This window comes from Sturnus vulgaris, chromosome 27, assembly GCF_052056855.1.
Source record: "Sturnus vulgaris isolate bStuVul1 chromosome 27, bStuVul1.hap1, whole genome shotgun sequence".
Classification (NCBI taxonomy): domain Eukaryota; kingdom Metazoa; phylum Chordata; class Aves; order Passeriformes; family Sturnidae; genus Sturnus; species Sturnus vulgaris.
Window position 1 is genome coordinate 3,866,952 of NC_142269.1, and position 18,414 is coordinate 3,885,365.

General features: G+C 39.8%; 1 protein-coding gene across 2 annotated transcripts in view; it reads right to left on the reverse strand.

Moving 5' to 3' along the window:
- Positions 1-2,760: 2,760 nt before the first annotated feature.
- Positions 2,761-18,414, reverse strand: part of KPNB1 (karyopherin subunit beta 1) — a 47,274-nt gene continuing 31,620 nt past the window's right edge. The window contains exons 15-22 of one of the 2 annotated variants that reach the window (XM_088179421.1): positions 15,768-15,912; positions 14,610-14,692; positions 13,275-13,382; positions 11,996-12,139; positions 11,423-11,528; positions 8,905-9,019; positions 5,685-5,846; positions 2,761-4,756 (exon numbers count right to left, since the gene is read on the reverse strand). In XM_088179421.1, coding sequence (XP_088035547.1) covers position 4,756; positions 5,685-5,846; positions 8,905-9,019; positions 11,423-11,528; positions 11,996-12,139; positions 13,275-13,382; positions 14,610-14,692; positions 15,768-15,912 — 864 coding nt within the window. In that variant the 3' untranslated portion in view covers positions 2,761-4,755. Of the gene's footprint in view, positions 4,757-5,680; positions 5,847-8,904; positions 9,020-11,422; positions 11,529-11,995; positions 12,140-13,274; positions 13,383-14,609; positions 14,693-15,767; positions 15,913-18,414 lie in introns of those variants that run through there. The other variant, XM_088179419.1, reaches the window with a different exon arrangement.

Consider the following 18,414-nt stretch of genomic DNA (forward strand, 5'->3'; position numbering starts at 1 on the left):
CACCAAAGCACGGCAACACTGGGCCACCAGAAATGGCCACCAGGAACCAGAAATGGCCACCAGGAACCAGAAATGGCCACCAGAAATGGCCACCAGGAACCAAACTGGGCCACCAGGAATGGCCACCAGGAACCAGGAATGGCCACCAGGAACCAGAAATGGCCACCAAGAACTGGAATAGGCCACCAGGAATGGCCACCAGGAACCAGAATGGGCCACCAGGAACCAAACTGGGCCACCAGGAACCAGAAATGGCCACCAAGAACCAGAATTGGCTACCAGGAACTGGAATTGGGCCACCAGGAACCAGAATGGGCCACCAGGAACCAGAATGGGCCACCAGGAATGGCCACCAGAATTGGCCACTGGCCACCAAAACTAGAACCAGAACTGGCCACCAGGACAAAAAATTGGCTACCAAAACCAGAATTGGCCACCAAGAGCCAGAACAGGCTACCAGAATCAGAACCAGAATTGGCCACCAAGATCCAGGATTGGCCACCAGATCTGACCAGTGGCCACCAAAAGCGGCCCCAGCTCCTCCCACCCAGGAACGTTTTTTTTTTTTTTTTTATTATTTTTTTTTAATTTTATTTTCTATTTTTTTTTTTTTTTTTAGTAGTTTTTAAAAATTTTTAATTTCTATTTTTTTGTTGTTTCCCTTGAATTTCGTTGGATTTTTTTTTTGTCGCCGCAGCTTTGGGAATCGCCGCCCCCCCCCCCCGAAGAAAAAATAATAATTAATAATTAATAATTAATTAATTAAAAAAAAAAAAAAAAAAAAAAAAAGCGTCGGTTTGGGATGGCCGGGGCTGCTCTGTGGGTTTGGGGTGAATTTTGATAATTTTGGGGTTTTTTTGGGTTTTTTTTGTGTCGGTTCTGCGTGGGGCAGAGCCCTGAAGGCACATTCATGTCTGATATACCCTGTACGAGCCACGGGAGGGGAAAAAACGGAATTAAAAAAAGGAGGGGAGGAGGAAAAATGGGGGAATTTAAATAAAAAATAAAATAAAAATTGAGAAATGTAACGAGAGGAAAATGGTGGGAAAGGGAAAAAAAATGAGCGGGGGGTGGAGGGGAAAAATTGAAAAAAAAGAGGAAGGAGAATGGGAAAAATGAAGGAAAATGGGGGGAAAAAGAAAAATGAGGAAAAAGCAGAGAAAAATGGGGAAAAACAAAGAAAAATGGGGGAAAAACAAAGAAAAATGGGGGAAAAAAAAGAAAAATGGGAAAAAAGCAAAGAAAAATGGGGAAAAAAAAGAAAAATGGGGAAAAAACAAAGAAAAATGGGGAAAAGCAAAGAAAAATGGGGAAAAAACAAAGAAAAATGGGGAAAAAAAAATGAGAAAAACAAAGAAAAATGGGGAAAAAACAAAGGAAAATGGGGAAAAAACAAAGAAAATGGGAAAAAACAAAGAAAATGGGAAAAAAGCAAAGGAAAATGGGGAAAAAACAAAGAAAATGGGAAAAAACAAAGAAAAATGGGGAAAAAACAAAGGAAAATGGGGAAAAATTGGAATTATTGGAGAAAAAGGGAGGGAAAATTGAGGGGAATAAATGGGAAATTGGGGAGGGGATAAAGGGATGGAAATGGGAAAAAATGAGAAAAAAGAGGAAGGAGAATGGGAAAAATGAAGGAAAATGGGGAAAAACAAAGGAAAATGGGAAAAAAAATTAGAAAACCCAAAGGAAAATGGGAAAAAATAAAGAAAAATGAGAAAAAAATCAAAGAAATATGGGAAAAAAACCAAAGAAAAATGGGAAAAACCAAAGGAAAATGGGGAAAAAAACAAAGAAAAATGAGAAAATACAAAGAAAAATGGGGGGGAAAAAAGAAAAATGAGAAAATACAAAGAAAAATGGGAAAAGCCAAAAAAAAGAGAAAAAAACCAAAGAAAAATGGGAAAAAACAAAGGAAAATGAGAAAAAAAAAGAGAAATGGGGAAATGAAAATGGGAAAAATTTAAATAAATAAAAGAAAAAGAAAAAATGGAAAGAAATGGAAAAAAAAATCAAGAAAAAGGGAAAATAAAAATCGTTGGAAAAGGAAAAATAAAGGAAAAAGGAACAGGAAAATGGTCAAGAAAAATAAAAAAAGAATAAAGGGAAAGTTCTGAGAAAAAAAAAGAAGAAAAAACAAAGAAAGGGGAAAATTTATGAAAATTTGAAGAAAAAACGAGGAAAAAAAAAAGAAATTAAAAGGGGAAAAAATGGAAATAAAATGTAAAATTAAAGGTTTGAAAAGGGGAAAATTGGAAGAAAAAAATGAGGAAAAAATAAAAGAAAAAAGGGGAAAATGAAGGAAAAAATAAAATTAAAAAAAAAAAATGAAATAAAAATAAAATTTTTAAGAATCTTGGGGGAAAATCCTGCCCAGTTTTCCTGCTCCCCCTCCCAGGAGCTTCAAATGAATTCAAAATTTTAAATCTCCAAACCCTGAACCTCCTAAAAATTATAAAAAATAAAAATTTATTTTTTTTTTACCCCCCCCCTTTTTTTTCCCCCCCCTCAAAAAAAAAAAAAATAAAATAAAATTTTTCTCGTGGATTATCGAGGGAAAAAATAAAAAAAAATCCCAAAATTGACTTGAAAAATTAAAAAAATAATCCCAAAATTCGCTTTTTAAACGAAAAAAAAATCCCGATTTTTTTTTTTTTTTTTTTTTTCTGGAGAAGAGCCAAGAATATCCCAAAAAAAAAAAAAAAAATTTTTTTAATAATAATAATTAAAAAAAAAAAAAAAGGAAAATAAAATATTGGGGAATGTTTGACACCATTTTATTCATCTTTAACTGCAGTGGAAAAATAGAAACCTTTTACAAGCCCGGCGTTGTCAGCTCAACTCAACTTTATATATTTCTATCTTTTATATAAATTTCTTTTTTTTTTTTTTTTTAATTTTTTTTTTTAATTTTTTTACTCCTTTTTTAAATTTTTTTTTTTTTCCTCTCTCTCTCTCTCCTGTTTTTTTTTAATTTTTTTTTTTCCCCATCGTGGTTTTTTTTTTTTTTTTTTTTTCCAAGTGCGGCAAGAGATCCAAAAAAAAAAAAAAAAAATTTAAAAATTAAAAAATTAAAAATAAAAAAAATCCACATCGAGGTTGATGGGAATCAAAACCCTCCCCCCCAAAAAAAAACAAAATAAAAAGAAAAAAAAAAATCCCAAATAAACGGATTTTAATCCCATTTTTTTTGTATTTTTTTTTCCTCACATCCAATTTCCTCTCAAGCATCACCTGAATTTTTAAATTTATTTTTTTTCCCTTCTTTTTGTACAGATTTTTATTTTTTTTTTAACCCCCCCCTCCCCCGTATATTTTTCACCTCTTTGGCACGATAATTTTAATTTTTTTTTTATTTTTTTTTCCCCCCTGCTCCGATCCCACTCAAATTTCTTTTCCCAATTCGCAGCACTTTAAAAAAAAAAAAAAAAAAAAAGAAAGAAAGAAAGAAAGAAAATTTCATTTTTTTTTTTTTATTCTTTTCCTGACCTTTTTTTTTTTTTTTTAATATTTTTATTTCTTTTTATTCAATTTTTTTTTTTTTTTTTTTGCTGTTTTTTGGAATTTTTGAAGCCTGAAACTCGCTGGACAAACGGAATTTTTTTTTTTTTTTTCTATTCCCTGCAACCCCAAAAAAATTTTTTTTAATTTTTTTTTTAATTTTTTGGGTTTTTTTTTCCCCCATTTCTACATTCACAGTTGAATATTTGAGGAAGGAAAGGCGCTTTTGTTGCTGAGCAGGACAAGCCAAGAGCTCTGAACATTCAGCATTCCCTAAAAAAGAAAATCCCTAAAAAAAGAAAATCCCTAAAAATTAAAAAAAAAAAAGAAAAAAAAAGCAAAAAAAAAAAAAAAAAAAAAAGCGACTTTCCTTAAATTTTTAATTTTTTTTTTTATCATTTTTTTTTAAATTTTTTTTCCCCCCCATCTCTGCCTGAACCTCACTCATGAAATGCAACAGCTGAACCTTGAAATTTTGTATATTTTTAATTTTTTTTTAAATTTTTTTTTTCCCAGAATATTTTAATTTTTTTTTTTGTGTGTGTGGTTTTGGAAAAAAAAAAAAAAAAAAAAAAAAAAGTGAGAAACTGCCATAAATTCTGAATTTTTTTTTTGTTGTTTTTTTCCTTTTTTTTTTTTTTTTTTTTTTTTTGGGAAGTTGAGAATGTGAATTTTTCACTCACTCCTCTGGAAATTTTTTTTTTTTTCCATTTTTCTCATTTCCTTTCTCTCTCTCTCTCTCTCCTTTGGGATTATTTTTTTTTTTTTTTTAACCTCATTCCCAAATCTTGGGAAATTCCCAAATTGCACCACTGGAATCCCAATTTTCCCCCTTCTTGGGCTGCTGAAAATTCCATTTATTTTTTATTTTTTCCCCCCAGAATTTGTTGTTATTTTATTTTATTTTTTTTTTTTTTTTTTGGGGGGGGGAAGGATTTTCCAAAATTCCCTCCTGGATGTTGGGGGAGTCACCAAAATTCGGGATTTTATTTCATTTTATTTTTTTTTTGTTGTTTTTTTTTTTTGTTCTCACTCATCCTCATCTTCCTCTCACTCCTGGGATTTTTTTTTTTTTGGGGGAGTTTTTTTAGGAGATTGGAGATTTTTCTTTTTGTTGTTGTTGTTGTTGGTTTTTTTTTTTCATTTTTTTTTTTTTCTCTTGGTGGTGGTGTTGGTGATTTTTTAAATTTTTTTATTTTATTTTATTTTATTATTCCAGTGGGGGTCCTCAGGTGTCGTCCCAATGGTAACAGATCTGGGGGGAAAAAAAGGGAAAAAATGGGATTTAAAGGGGGAAAAATGGGATTTTGGGGGGAAAATGGGATTTAAAGGGGGGAAAATGGGATTTAAAGGGGGAAAATGGGATTTAAAGGAAGGAAAATGGGATTTTTTTGGGTAAAAATGGGATTTTTAGGGGGGGAAATGGGATTTAAAGGGGGAAAATGGGATTTAAAGGGGGAAAAATGGGATTTTAAGGGAGAAAAAATGGGATTTTGGGGGGAAAATGGGATTTAAAGGGGGGAAAATGGGATTTAAAGGGGAAATAATGGGATTTAGGGAGGGAAGAAGGGATTTAGAGGTTGAAAAATGGGATTTTTTTGGGGGAAAAATGGGATTTAGGGAGGGGAAAAAGGGATTTGGGGGGGAATAATAAATGGGATTTATGGGGGAAAAGGGAATTTGAGGGATTGAGAGGAAAAAAGAGAATTCAGGGGTTCAAGGGGAAAAAGAGAACTCAGATAATCAAGATAAAAAAGGGGAATTCAGGGTGGAAAAAAAGGAAATTCAGGGGAAAAAAAGGGAATTTAGGGCATTAAAAAAACCCCTGGGATTGTTCCAAATTTAGGGGGATGTGACTTGGGAGATTTTTTTCTTAAATTTCCCAATTCCAAGATTACAACAACAAATCCCCTCAAAACCTCAAAAACCCCCAAATCCCAGAAGAAAAAAAAAATTAAAAAATAAAAATGGGGAGGGTGGGGGGGAAAAAAAAAAAAAAAATCAACTTTGTAGGGTGAAAAAATAAATGAAAAACTTGGATTTTTTTCCCAACAAAAACCAGAATTTTGGGATGGTGATTTTTGTCGGGCTGTGCTGAAATAATTCCCTGATTAATTTTTTTTTTTTTTTTTTTAATTTTTTAGGTGGGGAAAAAAAAAAAAATAAAAGAAATGAGTCCTCACCAAGCTTGGTTCTTGAGTTTTCTCAGCTCTTTCGTGGCCCAGGTGGCCAAAGTTTTTGTTTTGTTCGTCTTGGATCTCCTCCCTTCTGTCAGCAGTTCGTGGATCATGGGTCTGGCTTCTACTAATTTTAAGACATCCTTCCCAAAAGCTGTACACAAATCTCTGGAAAGAGAGAAAAAAACAACAAAAAAAAAATTAAATAAATTTAAAAAAAAAAAAAAGTGAGTGGTACAAAACGCAGGTTTGGGGGAATCGTGATTTTTTTTTTTTTAAAAAAGTGATTTTTAAAAATTTGTAAGTTCGGGTGTGAATGTTGATTTTTTTTTTTTTTTTTCCAAAGTTTTATTTCAATTCAGTAGGAAAAATGAAAATGCATCAAGGTGGATTTGTTTGTTCCCTAAGGATGAGGGGGTTTTTGGGGTTCTAAATTCCTGGAAAAATCTTAAATCTGGGATCTTTGGGATGATTTTTTTTCAGCTGTAGAATCGCTTGAGCCAAAAACCAAAATTCCAACCCCAAAACTGACACTGAAAACTTTATCCAGGCAGGAAAAAAGGGCAAATTCCAGGATTTCAACCCAGTTTCCTCTCCTCCCTAAGGATGAGGGTTTTTTTCCTTTCTAAATTTCCTGGAAAAATCCTAAATCTGGGATTTTTGTGACGATTTTTTCACCTGCAGCATCGCTTCACACCTGGAGCCAAAAACCAAAACTCCAACCCCAAAACTGACACTGAAACCTTCATCCAGGCAGGAAAAAAGGGCAGATCCCAGGATTTGAACCCAGTTTCCTCTGCTCCCTAAGGATGAGGTTTTTTGGGTTCTAAATTCCTGGAAAATTCCTAAATTTGGGATTTTTGTGATGATTTTCTTCAGAATTAATTCACACCCTGACCCAAACACCAAACTCCAACCCCAAAACTGACACTGAAAACTTTATCCCGGCAGGATAAAAGGACAAATTCCAGGATTTTATCCTGATTTCCTCTCCTCCCTAAGAATGAGGGGTTTTGGGTTCTAAACTCCTGGAAAAATCTTAAATCTGGGATTTTTGTGACGATTTTTTCACCTGCAGAATCGCTTCACACCTGGAGCCAAAAACCAAAACTCCAACCCCAAAACTGACAATAAAACCTTTATCCATGCAGGAAAAAAGGGAAGATCCCAGGATTTCAAACCACTTTCCTCTGTTCTCTAAGGAAAAGGGTTTTTTTTTTTCATTTCTAAATTCCTGGAAAATTCCTAAATCTGAGATTTCTGTGATGATTTTTTCACCTGCAGAATCGCTTCACACCTGGAGCCAAAAACCAAAACTCCAACCCCAAAACTGACAATAAAACCTTCATCCAGGCATTATAAAAGAGCAGATGCCAGGATTTGAACCCAGTTTCCTCTGCTCCCTAAGGATGAGTTTTTGGGCTCTAAATTCCGGGAAAATTCCTAAATCTGAGATTTCTGTGATGATTTTTTCACCTGCAGCATCGCTTCACACCTGGAGCCAAACACCAAAACTCCAACCCCAAAACTGACAATAAAAACTTTATCCTGGCAGGAAAAAAGAGCAGATTCCAGGATTTCACCCTGGCTTCCTCTGTTCCCTAAGGATGAGGGTTTTTTTGTTTCTAAACTCCTGGAAAATTCCTAAATCTGAGATTTCTGTGACGATTTTTTCACCTGCAGAATCGCTTCACACCTGGAGCCAAAAACCAAAACTCCAACCCCAAAATTGACACTGAAACCTTTATCCAGGCAGGAAAAAAGGACAAATTCCAGGATTTTAACCTGATTTCCACTCCTCCCTAAGGATGAGGGTTTTTTTCCTTTCTAAACTCCTGGAAAATTCCTAAATCTGGGATTTTTGTGACGATTTTTTCACCTGCAGCATCGCTTCACACCTGGAGCCAAAAACCAAAATTCCAACCCCAAAACTGACAATAAAAACTTCATCCAGGCAGGATAAAAGAGCAGATCCCAGGATTTGAACCCAGTTTCCTCTGCTCCCTAAGGATGAGTTTTTGGGCTCTAAATTCCGGGAAAATTCCTAAATCTAGAATTTTTGTGACGATTTTTTTCACCTGCAGAATCGCTTCACACCTGGAGCCAAAAACCAAAACTCCAACCCCAAAACTGACAATAAAAACTTCATCCAGGCAGGATAAAAGGGCAGATCCCAGGATTTCAACCCAGTTTCCTCTGCTCCCTAAGGATAAAGGGTGTTTTTGTTCCTAAACTCCTGGAAAATTCCTAAATCTAGAATTTTTGTGACGACTTTCTCACCTGCGGAATCGCTTCACACCTGGAGCCAAACACCAAAACTCCAACCCCAAAACTGACAATAAAAACTTCATCCAGGCAGGAAAAAAGGACAAATCCCAGGATTTTAACCTGATTTCCACTCCTCCCTAAGGATGAGTGTTTTTGGGTTCTAAACTCCTGGAAAAATCCTAAATCTGGGATTTCTGTGACGACTTCTCACCTTCAAAATTAATTCACACATGGAGCCAAACACCAAAACTCCAACCCCAAAACTGACACTAAAAACTTCATCCAGGCAGGAAAAAAGAGCAGATGCCAGGATTTGAACCCAGTTTCCTCTGCTCCCTAAGGATGAGTTTTTGGGCTCTAAATTCCGGGAAAATTCCTAAATCTGAGATTTCTGTGACGATTTTTTCACCTGCAGAATCGCTTCATACCTGGAGCCAAAAACCAAAACTCCAACCCCAAAATTGACACTGAAAACTTCATCCAGGCAGGATAAAAGGGCAGATCCCAGGATTTCAAACCAGTTTCTCTGTTCCCTAGGGATCAGGGTTTTTTCCTTTCTAAACTCCTGGAAAATTCCTAAATCTGGGATTTCTGTGACGACTTTCTCACCTCGTCCCTTACCTGTGGAATTGCTTCACACCTGGAGCCAAAGACCAAAACTCCAACCCCAAAACTGACAATAAAAACTTCATCCAGGCAGGAAAAAAGGGACAAATTCCAGGATTTTATCCTGATTTCCTCTCCTCCCTAAGAATGAGGGTTTTTGGGTTCTAAACACCTAGAAAATTCCTAAATCTAGAATTTTTGTGACGATTTTTTCACCTGCAGCATCGCTTCACACCTGGAGCCAAAAACCAAAACTCCAACCCCAAAACTGACAATAAAAACTTCATCCAGGCAGGATAAAAGGGCAGATCCCAGGGTTTCTGCCAGGAGGACTGGGCTGGGGAATGCTCACCCTATGAGTCCAGCAGCACAGGCCACCACCCCGTCCGTGTGATCCTCGTCGCCGGCGATGTGGTCGATGTAGGAGAGGATAAATTCCACCCTGGGCTGCACCAGCATCACGTCAGCTGTGGGGTGAGGGGCAGGAAAAAAGGATTGGTCACAGCTGGAAAATTTCGGGAATGATTTTTTGGCTTCCTAAAATAAGCTGGATGACAGCTGGAGTGGTTGGTCAGGGAGGGAAGGGGAAAATAATTTGGGTTTTTTGGGTTTTTTTTTTTTTTTTTTGGCGGTGTAGGTACGGAGGGTTGTGGTGTTTGGTGGGGTAAGGGGGTGGGAGAAGGTTAAAAAAATTAAAAAATTAAAAATAAAGGTGAGGGGGGGGTTGGTGGAAGATTGGGAATGTCATAGGAATGTGGGGGTGTGGTGTTGGGAGTTAAGGGGATTAAAGGGAAAAAAGGGAATTCGGGGGAAAAAATGGGAAAAAAACAGTGAAAAATGAGAATTCGGGGGAAAATAATGGGAAAAAAAGAATTCAGGGGATTAAGGGGAAAAAAAGGGAATTCTGGGGAAAAAAATGGGAATTCAGGGAAAAAACAGTGAAAAAAGAGAATTCAGGGACAAAAAAATGGGAAAAAGAGAATTCAGGGGATTAAGGGGAAAAAGGGAATTCAGGAAAAAAAACAGAAAAAAGAGAATTCAGGGGATTAAGGGGAAAAAAGGGAATTCAGGGAAAAAAATGGGAAAAATGGGAATTTAGGGAAAAAAAAAACAGAGAAAAAAGAGAATTCAGGGGATTAAGGGGAAAAAAGGAATTCAGGGAAAAAAATGGGAAAAAAAGAGAATTCAGGGACAAAAAAATGGGAAAAAGAGAATTCAGGGGATTAAGGGGAAAAAAGGGAATTCAGGAAAAAAATTGGAAAAATGGGAATTCAGGGAAAAAAAAGAGAAAAAAGAGAATTCAGGGGATTAAGGGGAAAAAAGGGAATTCAGGGAAAAAAGGGAATTTAGGGAGGAATTTAGGAGAATAATGGGGGAAAAAAAAGGGGATGTGGTTTGGAGGTGAACTGGATGATTTTAAAGGAAGGGAAGGAGCAGGGATGTGCCCATGGATGTGACAACCACAAAAGGAGGTTGATGTTGGATATTTGGGAATATTTCTCCATTAGAAAGGTTATAAATATCCCAAAACCTGGTGGAAATGGCACAGGGGTACATGGTAAAGATGTGAATACCCCAAAAATGAAGTTTTAATCTGATATTTGGGAATATTTCTCTACTAGAAGGGTGTTAAGTGCACCAAAAAACAGGTGGATGTGGTACTAGGGTACATGGCAGGGATGTGACAACCCCAAAATGAGTTTTTTATCAGATATTTTTGGATATTTCTCCCCTATAAAGGCGTTGAGTGCCCCAAAACCCAGGTGGGAGTGGCACTGGCAGGGATGTGAATACCCCAAAATGAGGTTTTTATCAGAGAATTGTGAATATTTCTCCCCTATAAGGGCTATAAATGCCCCAAAACCAGGTGGCAGTGGCACAGGGGTACATGGGAAGGATGTGACAACCCCAAAATGAGTTTTTTATCAGATATTTTTGGATATTTCTCCCCTATAAAGGCGTTAAGTGCCCCAAAACCCAGGTGGGAGTGGCACTGGCAGGATGTGAATACCCCAAAATGAGTTTTTATCAGGTATTGGGAATATTTCTCCACTATAAAACTTTTAAGTGCCCCAAAACCCAGGTGGCAGTGGCACAGGGGCACACAGGAGGGATGTGACAACCCCAAAATGAGGGTTTTATCAGATATTTGGGAATATTTCTCCCTTAGAAGGGTTATAAATGTCCAAACCCCAGGTGGCAGTGGCACAAGGGTACATGGGAAGGATGTGACAACCCCAAAATGAGGTTTTTATCAAAGAATTGTGAATATTTCTCCCCTATAAAGCTTTTAACTGCCCCAAAACCCCATCGGGAGTGGCACAGGGGCACACAGCAGGGATGTGAATACCCCAAAATTGAGTTTTTTATCAAAGAATTGTGAATATTTCTCCCCAGAAGGGTTATAAATGCCCCAAAACCAGGTGGCAGTGGCACGGGGGCACACAGCAGGGATGTGACAACCCCAAATTGAGTTTTTTATCAGAGAATTGTGAATATTTCTCCCCTAGCAGGGTTATAAATGCCCCAAAACCAGGTGGATGTGGTACTAGGGTACATGGGAAGGATGTGACAATCCCAAAATGAGTTTTTTATCAAAGAATTGTGAATATTTCTCCACTATAAAGGCATTAAGTGCCCCAAACCCCACCGGGAGTGGCACAGGGGCACACAGCAGGGATGTGAATACCCCAAAATTGAGTTTTTTATCAAATATTTTTGGATATTTCTCCCCTATAAAGGCGTTAAGTGCCCCAAACCCCACGGGCAGTGGCCCGGGGGGCACACGGCAGTGGGTGGCCCGAGTGTCAGGACGTGTCCCCAGGGTGGCAGGAGGGGATGGCAGCAGGGTGCCAGCCCGGGCCACTCACGGTGCACGTTCTCCTGGTCTCCCTTGAGGCCCTGGATGATGCCGGTGTAGGCCTCCAGGCAGCCCTCCCGCAGCTCGTTCAGGTAATCCACCATGTCATAGTCGGACTGGGGGGATGGATAAAAGGAAATTTTCAGTTTGGGGGTTTAGGTTTTCCACGTTCTCTGCTCTGTTAGGGTGTAACTTCAAAGTTATGTTGTTCTCGTGGATTAGTTAGAATAATTCTTTCCCAGTTCTAGAATTAAGGGCAGATGCAGCTTCAAAAAGTGTAAAAGACATAAATTAAGGAGAATTTGGGAGGATTGGACTGCAGAACTTGGAGCTGGAATTGGACAATGAACCCCAACATCTAAACGGACCAAAACTGACAAAAGTGTGACAATTGTCACTCTGAATCCATCTTAGATGGAACCACGACCGAGCTCCTGCATTGCCCACAGTGAATCCTTTAAAGGATTTTTAATTTTTCCCCCGTTTTATTCCTTTAACTCTGCCCAGCCTCTGCTCCAGCTCAGCCTCTCCAGGCACCAGGGTGAGACCCTGGGAATGTCCCCTGGGATTGGGGACAGCTCACCTTGTCCACCTGGGCCTGGGATGCCTGCTGGAGGGTGTTGAGCACCACGTCCAGGTATTTCTTGAACTCGCCCCCGATGGCCAGGGCGATGTCCCCGAACACCGAGAGGATCTGTGGCTTCACTGACCTGTGCACGTTCTCATTCTGCAACAAAAGACAAAAAAAAAAAAAAAATTAAAAATCCCAAAAGGGTCCTGGATCAGTGTGGGAAGGGGGAAAGGAAAAGAGGGAACGGCCTCAAGCTGCACCAGGGGGGGTTTGTGGGGGGTATTTCAGGAGGATTCTCCAGTGGAATGGTGGTAAAATGTTGGAGCAAAAACACGCAGGGGCTGGAAAATGCCTGGGAATGTCCCAGGAATGTGGGAGAGGGATGGAAGAAAAGGGAGGGATTCAGGAAGGGATAAAGGAATTGGGAAGGAAGGAATTCAGGAAGGAATTTGGAAGGAATTCAGGAAGGAATTTGGAAGGGAGGGAGGGAGGGAGGGAGGGAGGGAGAGAGAGAGAGTGGGAGAGAGGAAGGAATTTGGGAGGAATTCAGGAAGGGATTCAGGAAGGGATTCAAGAATTCAGAAAGGGAGAGATGCAGAGTGGGAAAGAGGAAGGGATTCAGGAATTCAGGAATGGATTCAGGAATTCAGGAAGAGATTCAGGAATTCAGGAAGGGATTCAGGAATTCAGGACGGGATTCAGGAATTCAGGAAGGAATTCAGGAAGGAATTCAGGAAGGAAGGAAAGGATTCAGGAAGGGATTCAGGAAGGGACTCAGGAAGGGATTCAGGAAGAGATTCAGGAAGGAAGGAAGGGATTGAGGAAGGAATTCACGAATTCAGGAAGGGAGAGCTGCAGAGTGGGAAAGAGGAAGAGATTCAGGAATTCAGGAAGGGATTCAGGAATTCAAGAAGAGATTCAGGAAGGGATTTGGGAATTCAGGAAGAGATTCAGGAAGGAATTCAGGAAGGAAGGAAGAGATTCAGGAAGAGATTCAGGAAGGGACTCAGGAAGGGATTCAGGAATTCAGGAAGAGATTCAGGAAGGGACTCAGGAAGGGACTCAGGAAGGAATTCAGGAATTCCAGAAGGAATCTCTTTAGCACTTCAGGCAGCCGAGAAAGCAGACACTCCCTCAAACCCAAATCCTTTGCCCCCAGCACCTCCCGGCGGCGCTGCCAAACCCGAGACATTCCCGGTGGATTCCTCCCACTTTTCCCAAGTTTCTCCCCACCTCCCACTCCCCAGGGAAGAGTGTGCAGCCGAGTGTTACTCGGGGATCTCCCACTCACCCCCAGGTTCTCCAGGAGCAGCTGCATCACCTCGTCACAGAAGGGGAGGATGTTGGACTGCAGGGCTCGGCACAGGTCCCCCACCAGCCCCACTGCCGACAGGCAGACCTGCAACAGGGACCAGCTCCAGGATTTGGGATCGCTCCTGGGAATTGGGGGTCATTCCTGGGGATTTGGGGGTCATTCCTGGGGAATTTGGGGTCATCCCTGGGGAATTTGGGGTCAGCCCCTGGGGATTTGGGGGTCATTCCTGGGAATTTGGGGTCATCCCTGGGGAATTTGGGGTCATCCCCTGGGGATTTGGGGTCATTCCCGGGGAATTTGGGGTCATGCCTGGGGATTTGGGGTCATTCCCGGGGAATTTGGGGTCATCCCCCTGAAATTTGGGGTCATCTCCTGGGGATGTGGGGTCATTCCTGGGGATTTGGGGTCAGCCCCCTGAAATTTGGGCTCATCTCCAGGGAATTTAGGGTCATTCCTGGGGAATCTGGAGTCATCCCTGGGGGATTTGGGGTAATCTCCACGGAATTTGGGATCATCTCCATGGGAATTTGGGGTCATCCCTGGGGAATTTGGAGTCATCCCCTGATTTAGGGTCATCTCCACGGCAATCTGGGGTCATTCCCGGGGAATTTGGGGTCATCTCCAGGGAATTTGGGGTCAGCCCCCTGAAATCTGGGGTCATTCCTGGGGAATTTGGGGTCATTCCTGGGAATTTGGGGTCATTCCAGGGGAATTTGGGGTCATCTCCAGGGAATTTGAGGTCATCCCCTGATTTAGGGTCATCTCCACGGGAATCTGGGGTCATTCCCGGGAATTTGGGGTCATCTCCTGGGGATTTGGGGTCATCCCTGGGAATTTGGGGTCATTCCAGGGAATTTGAAGTCATCCCCTGATTTGGGGTCGTCCTTGAGAATTTGGGGTCATTCCTGGGGAATTTGGGTCATTCCAGGGAATTTGGGGTCATCCCCACAGGAATATTTTAAAGGGAAATCCCAGCCAGGATTTGGGCTGGAAAAACACCTCCAAATTCCACAGTTTCCAAGGGGAAACCCCAGGCAGGATTTGGTTCCAAATCCCCCTGGAGGCCACCAGGATTCGACATTCCAAGGGGAATTTTGTTGCCTTATCCACACTTTTCCTTGGAAGCAACGAAGAAAACGTAAGAAACCAAAATTCCACGCTCCATAAGGTGGTTTGGATTTTAGAATCCCGGGATTGTTTGGGTTGGATGGGCAGGGGACACCTTTCACTATCCCAAAATTCATCCTGGAAAATTCCAGGGATGGGGAAGCCACAAATTCCCTGAGATAAAGGGAGAGCTGGGATCCATACCTGGTACTCAGCATAGTTTTTCAGCCCAATCCCAAGGAAAGGTTTGAAGGCATCCATGTACTTCAGGAATTCTCCACCCAGGACTGTGCAGGGAAAAAAAAAAAAAAAAAAAAAAGGAAAAAAAAAATCCCAATTTGGGGCATTTGCCATAAATAACAAACCAGATATCCCTTAAATTCCACCCAAACCCAGTGAAAATCAACTCCCATCTGAGAACACTGAAATGATTCCAGGTCCTCTGGAGTGGATAAATTCCCAAATTCTTATTGGAAGTAATAAGAGAATATAACAGATCACAATTCCACGCTCTGAGGTGGTTTTAGATTTTAGAATTCCAGGATTTTTTTGGGATGAAAGGGACATTAAAGTGACACCTTTCATTATCCCAGTTTGCTCCAAGCCCTGTCCAACCTGGCCTAGGACACTTCAGGCATGTAAACACTGTTTTATTAACTTTTTTTTTTTAATAATAAGAAAATATGAAAATACTAACACTAATACTACTAATAATAATAATTTAAATAAGGTGATAATAATATAAATAAGAATATAAATAATAATGTAATTATTATACTCTATAAATACTATAAATATACTATATATAGTATATCTAGTAAATATAGTATATATATAGCATATATACAGAATAAATATATAAAATATATGTAGAGCATATATAGTATATATAGTATATATACATACACCATAAATACTACATATAACGTACAATAATATAAAATATATTGATATATTATGATTTAACATAGAAAAATATATCAAAAATCCTTTTATATAATATATGACATAGAATAACTTATACATTGTTTAATATATTAATACATTATAATTTCATATATAAATAATATAAATTTTTATATAATATAACATAGTATAAATTATATAAAGTTTATTAATGTAATATATTTAAAATAACGATAATAACAACAACAATAACAAAAAAAAATAATATAAGAAACCAAAATCCCACGCTCTAAGTTGCTTTAAAATTTCAGAACACCAGGATTTTTTGGAAGTGACACCTTCCACCATCAGCCACTTCCCGGTACAGAGCAACCCCAATAAAGGACATTTTTCCCCAATAAATGACATTTTTCCCCAATAAATGACATTTTTCCCCCATTTTTCCCCGTTCCTGACCTTCCACCAGGGTGCTGACGGCCATGAGGGCGTCCTCCTGCACGCCCCCGGAGCCGGCCGTGCTCTGGAACATTCTGAGCAGCGACGCCATCACCACGTCCGAGATCTGCAGCGCGTCCTGGTGCTGCACCTTCCTCAGCACGTTCTGAGGGAAAAATCGTGGAAAATGGGGAAAAATCAGAAATTAGCCTACAGGTAAAGTGTTCCCACACCCCTGGGTGTTGTAATTTCTGAGGGGAAAATCATGGAAAATGGGGAAAAACCACTGTTTGTCCCAACATTCCTGCACCTCTGGGTGCTGCACCTTCCTCAGCACGTTCTGAGGGGAAAAATATGGAAAATGGGCAAAAATCAGAAATTAGCCTACAGGTAAAGTGTTCCCACACCCTTGGATGCTGTAAGTTCTGAGGTAAAAATCAAGGAAAATGGGAAAAAAATCAACAGTTATCCTACAGGCAAAACGTTCCCATACACAGCCTGGGTGCTGCACCTTCCTCAGCACGTTCTGAGGGAAAAATCGTGGAAAATGGGAAAAAATCAGAAATTAGCCTACAGGTAAAGTATTCCCAAACCCCTGGGTGCTGCAATTTCTGAGGGAAAAATCAAGGAAAATGGGAAAAAAATCAACAATTATCCTACAGGTAAAACATTCCCATACACAGCCATGGGTGCTGCACCTTCCTCAGCACGTTCTGAGGGGAAAAATATGGAAAACGGGGAAAAATTAGAAATTAGCCTACAGGTAAAGTGTTCCCACACCCCTGGGTGTTGTAATTTCTGAGGGAAAATCATGGAAAATGGGGAAAAATCAACAGTTATTCTACAGGTAAAGTGCTCTCATAGCCCTGGGTGCTGCATCTTTCTCAGCACGTTCTGAGGGAAAAATCGTGGAAAATGGGGAAAAATCAGAAATTAGCCTACAGGTAAAGCGTCCCCAAACCCCTGGGTGTTGCAATTTCTGAGGGAAAATCAAGGAAAATGGGAAAAAAATCAACAATTATCCTACAGGTAAAACATTCCCATACACAGCCATGGGTGCTGCACCTTCCTCAGCACGTTCTGAGGGAAAAATCGTGGAAAATGGGCAAAAATCAGAAATTAGCCTACAGGTAAAGTGTTCCCACACCCCTGGGTGCTGCAATTTCTGAGGTAAGAATCAAGGAAAATGGGGAAAAAATCAACAGTTATCCTACAGGTAAAACATTCCCATACACAGCCTGGGTGCTGCACCTTCCTCAGCACGTTCTGAGGGAAAAATCGTGGAAAATGGGGAAAAATTAGAAATTAGCCTACAGGTAAAGTGTCCCCACACCCCTGGGTGCTGCAGTTTCTGAGGGAAAATCATGGAAAATGGGGAAAAACCACTGTTTGTCCCAACATTCCTGCACCTCTGGGTGCTGCACCTTCCTCAGCACGTTCTGAGGGGAAAAATATGGAAAATGGGCAAAAATCAGAAATTAGCCTACAGGTAAAGTGTCCCCACACCCCTGGGTGTTGCAATTTCTGAGGTAAAATCAAGGAAAATGGGCAAAAATCAACAGTTATCCTACAGGTAAAGTGCTGTCATACACAGCCCTGGGTGCTGCATCTTCCTCAGCACCTTCTGAGGGGAAAAATCATGGAAAATGGGCTAAAAATATTAATCATCCTACAGGTAAAGTGTTCCCACACCACTGGAGTGGCACCTTCTGAGGGAAAAATCATGGAAAATGGGCAAAAAATCAGTGTTCATCCTACAGATAAAACATTCCCTCACCCTGGGAGCTGAGATAAGGATGAAAGAGTTGCTGTCTGAACTCTTTTGCTGCCAAAAAAATCTGCTTTTTGTGGCTGCAAAGTCCCGTTCATTTGGCTGCATTCAGATTTTCCAGCTGAATTTCCCTTTCCTGCTGCATGGGCTGTTCTCAAAGCTTTGCCATTTGTAAGCTGGAATTAAATGTGACCAGCTCAAATTTAGCCTATTAAAAAAACCATAATAATGAAATTCTTTTTGTTTTTTTTTTTTTCCTGTCACAGCTGAGCTTGTAGGGGTTGAAATTTGGCTTCTGAATTCAAGTTTAGAAATGCTTGAAGCGGTTAAAATACAACAATTCCCAGCAAAAGAAGAAAGAATCCTTAATTTTCTGAGGAAAGTAATTATTCAAAGTTTCATTTTTCCCTCCACAAAGATGGACTGTGGCTATTTATGTAATTAAGACTTGATTTATGGAATTACAGGATGGTTTGGGTGGGAAGGGAGTTTAAAAATCCCCAAATTCCATGGGCAGGAACACATTCCACTAAACCAAACTGTTCCTTCCAGGGATGGGATTTTCTCACTCCATTTTAAATATTAACAAATGTTTTTCCCTCTGCTGGATGTTTGTATTTCCAGCAAAACAACAAAAACTTTAGGTAAAAGACCAATATATTTGATTTTTTTAATAGTGAAAAAAAGCCCCTCTGCCGAGTTTTACTCGGTGGTTTTTAAGTATTTGCTGCAACTGAGTAAAAAAATTCAGGTTCAGGTTCTGGGATAATAAAAAACCACATTTAGAAATTAAAACTGGCAGCTTAATCCCACCTGGACTCCCCTCCCCTGGCAGGGATCAGCACCCACCATGTGAGATTCCAGGGAGAAAATTCCACATTAAAACTCTTCCTAAGA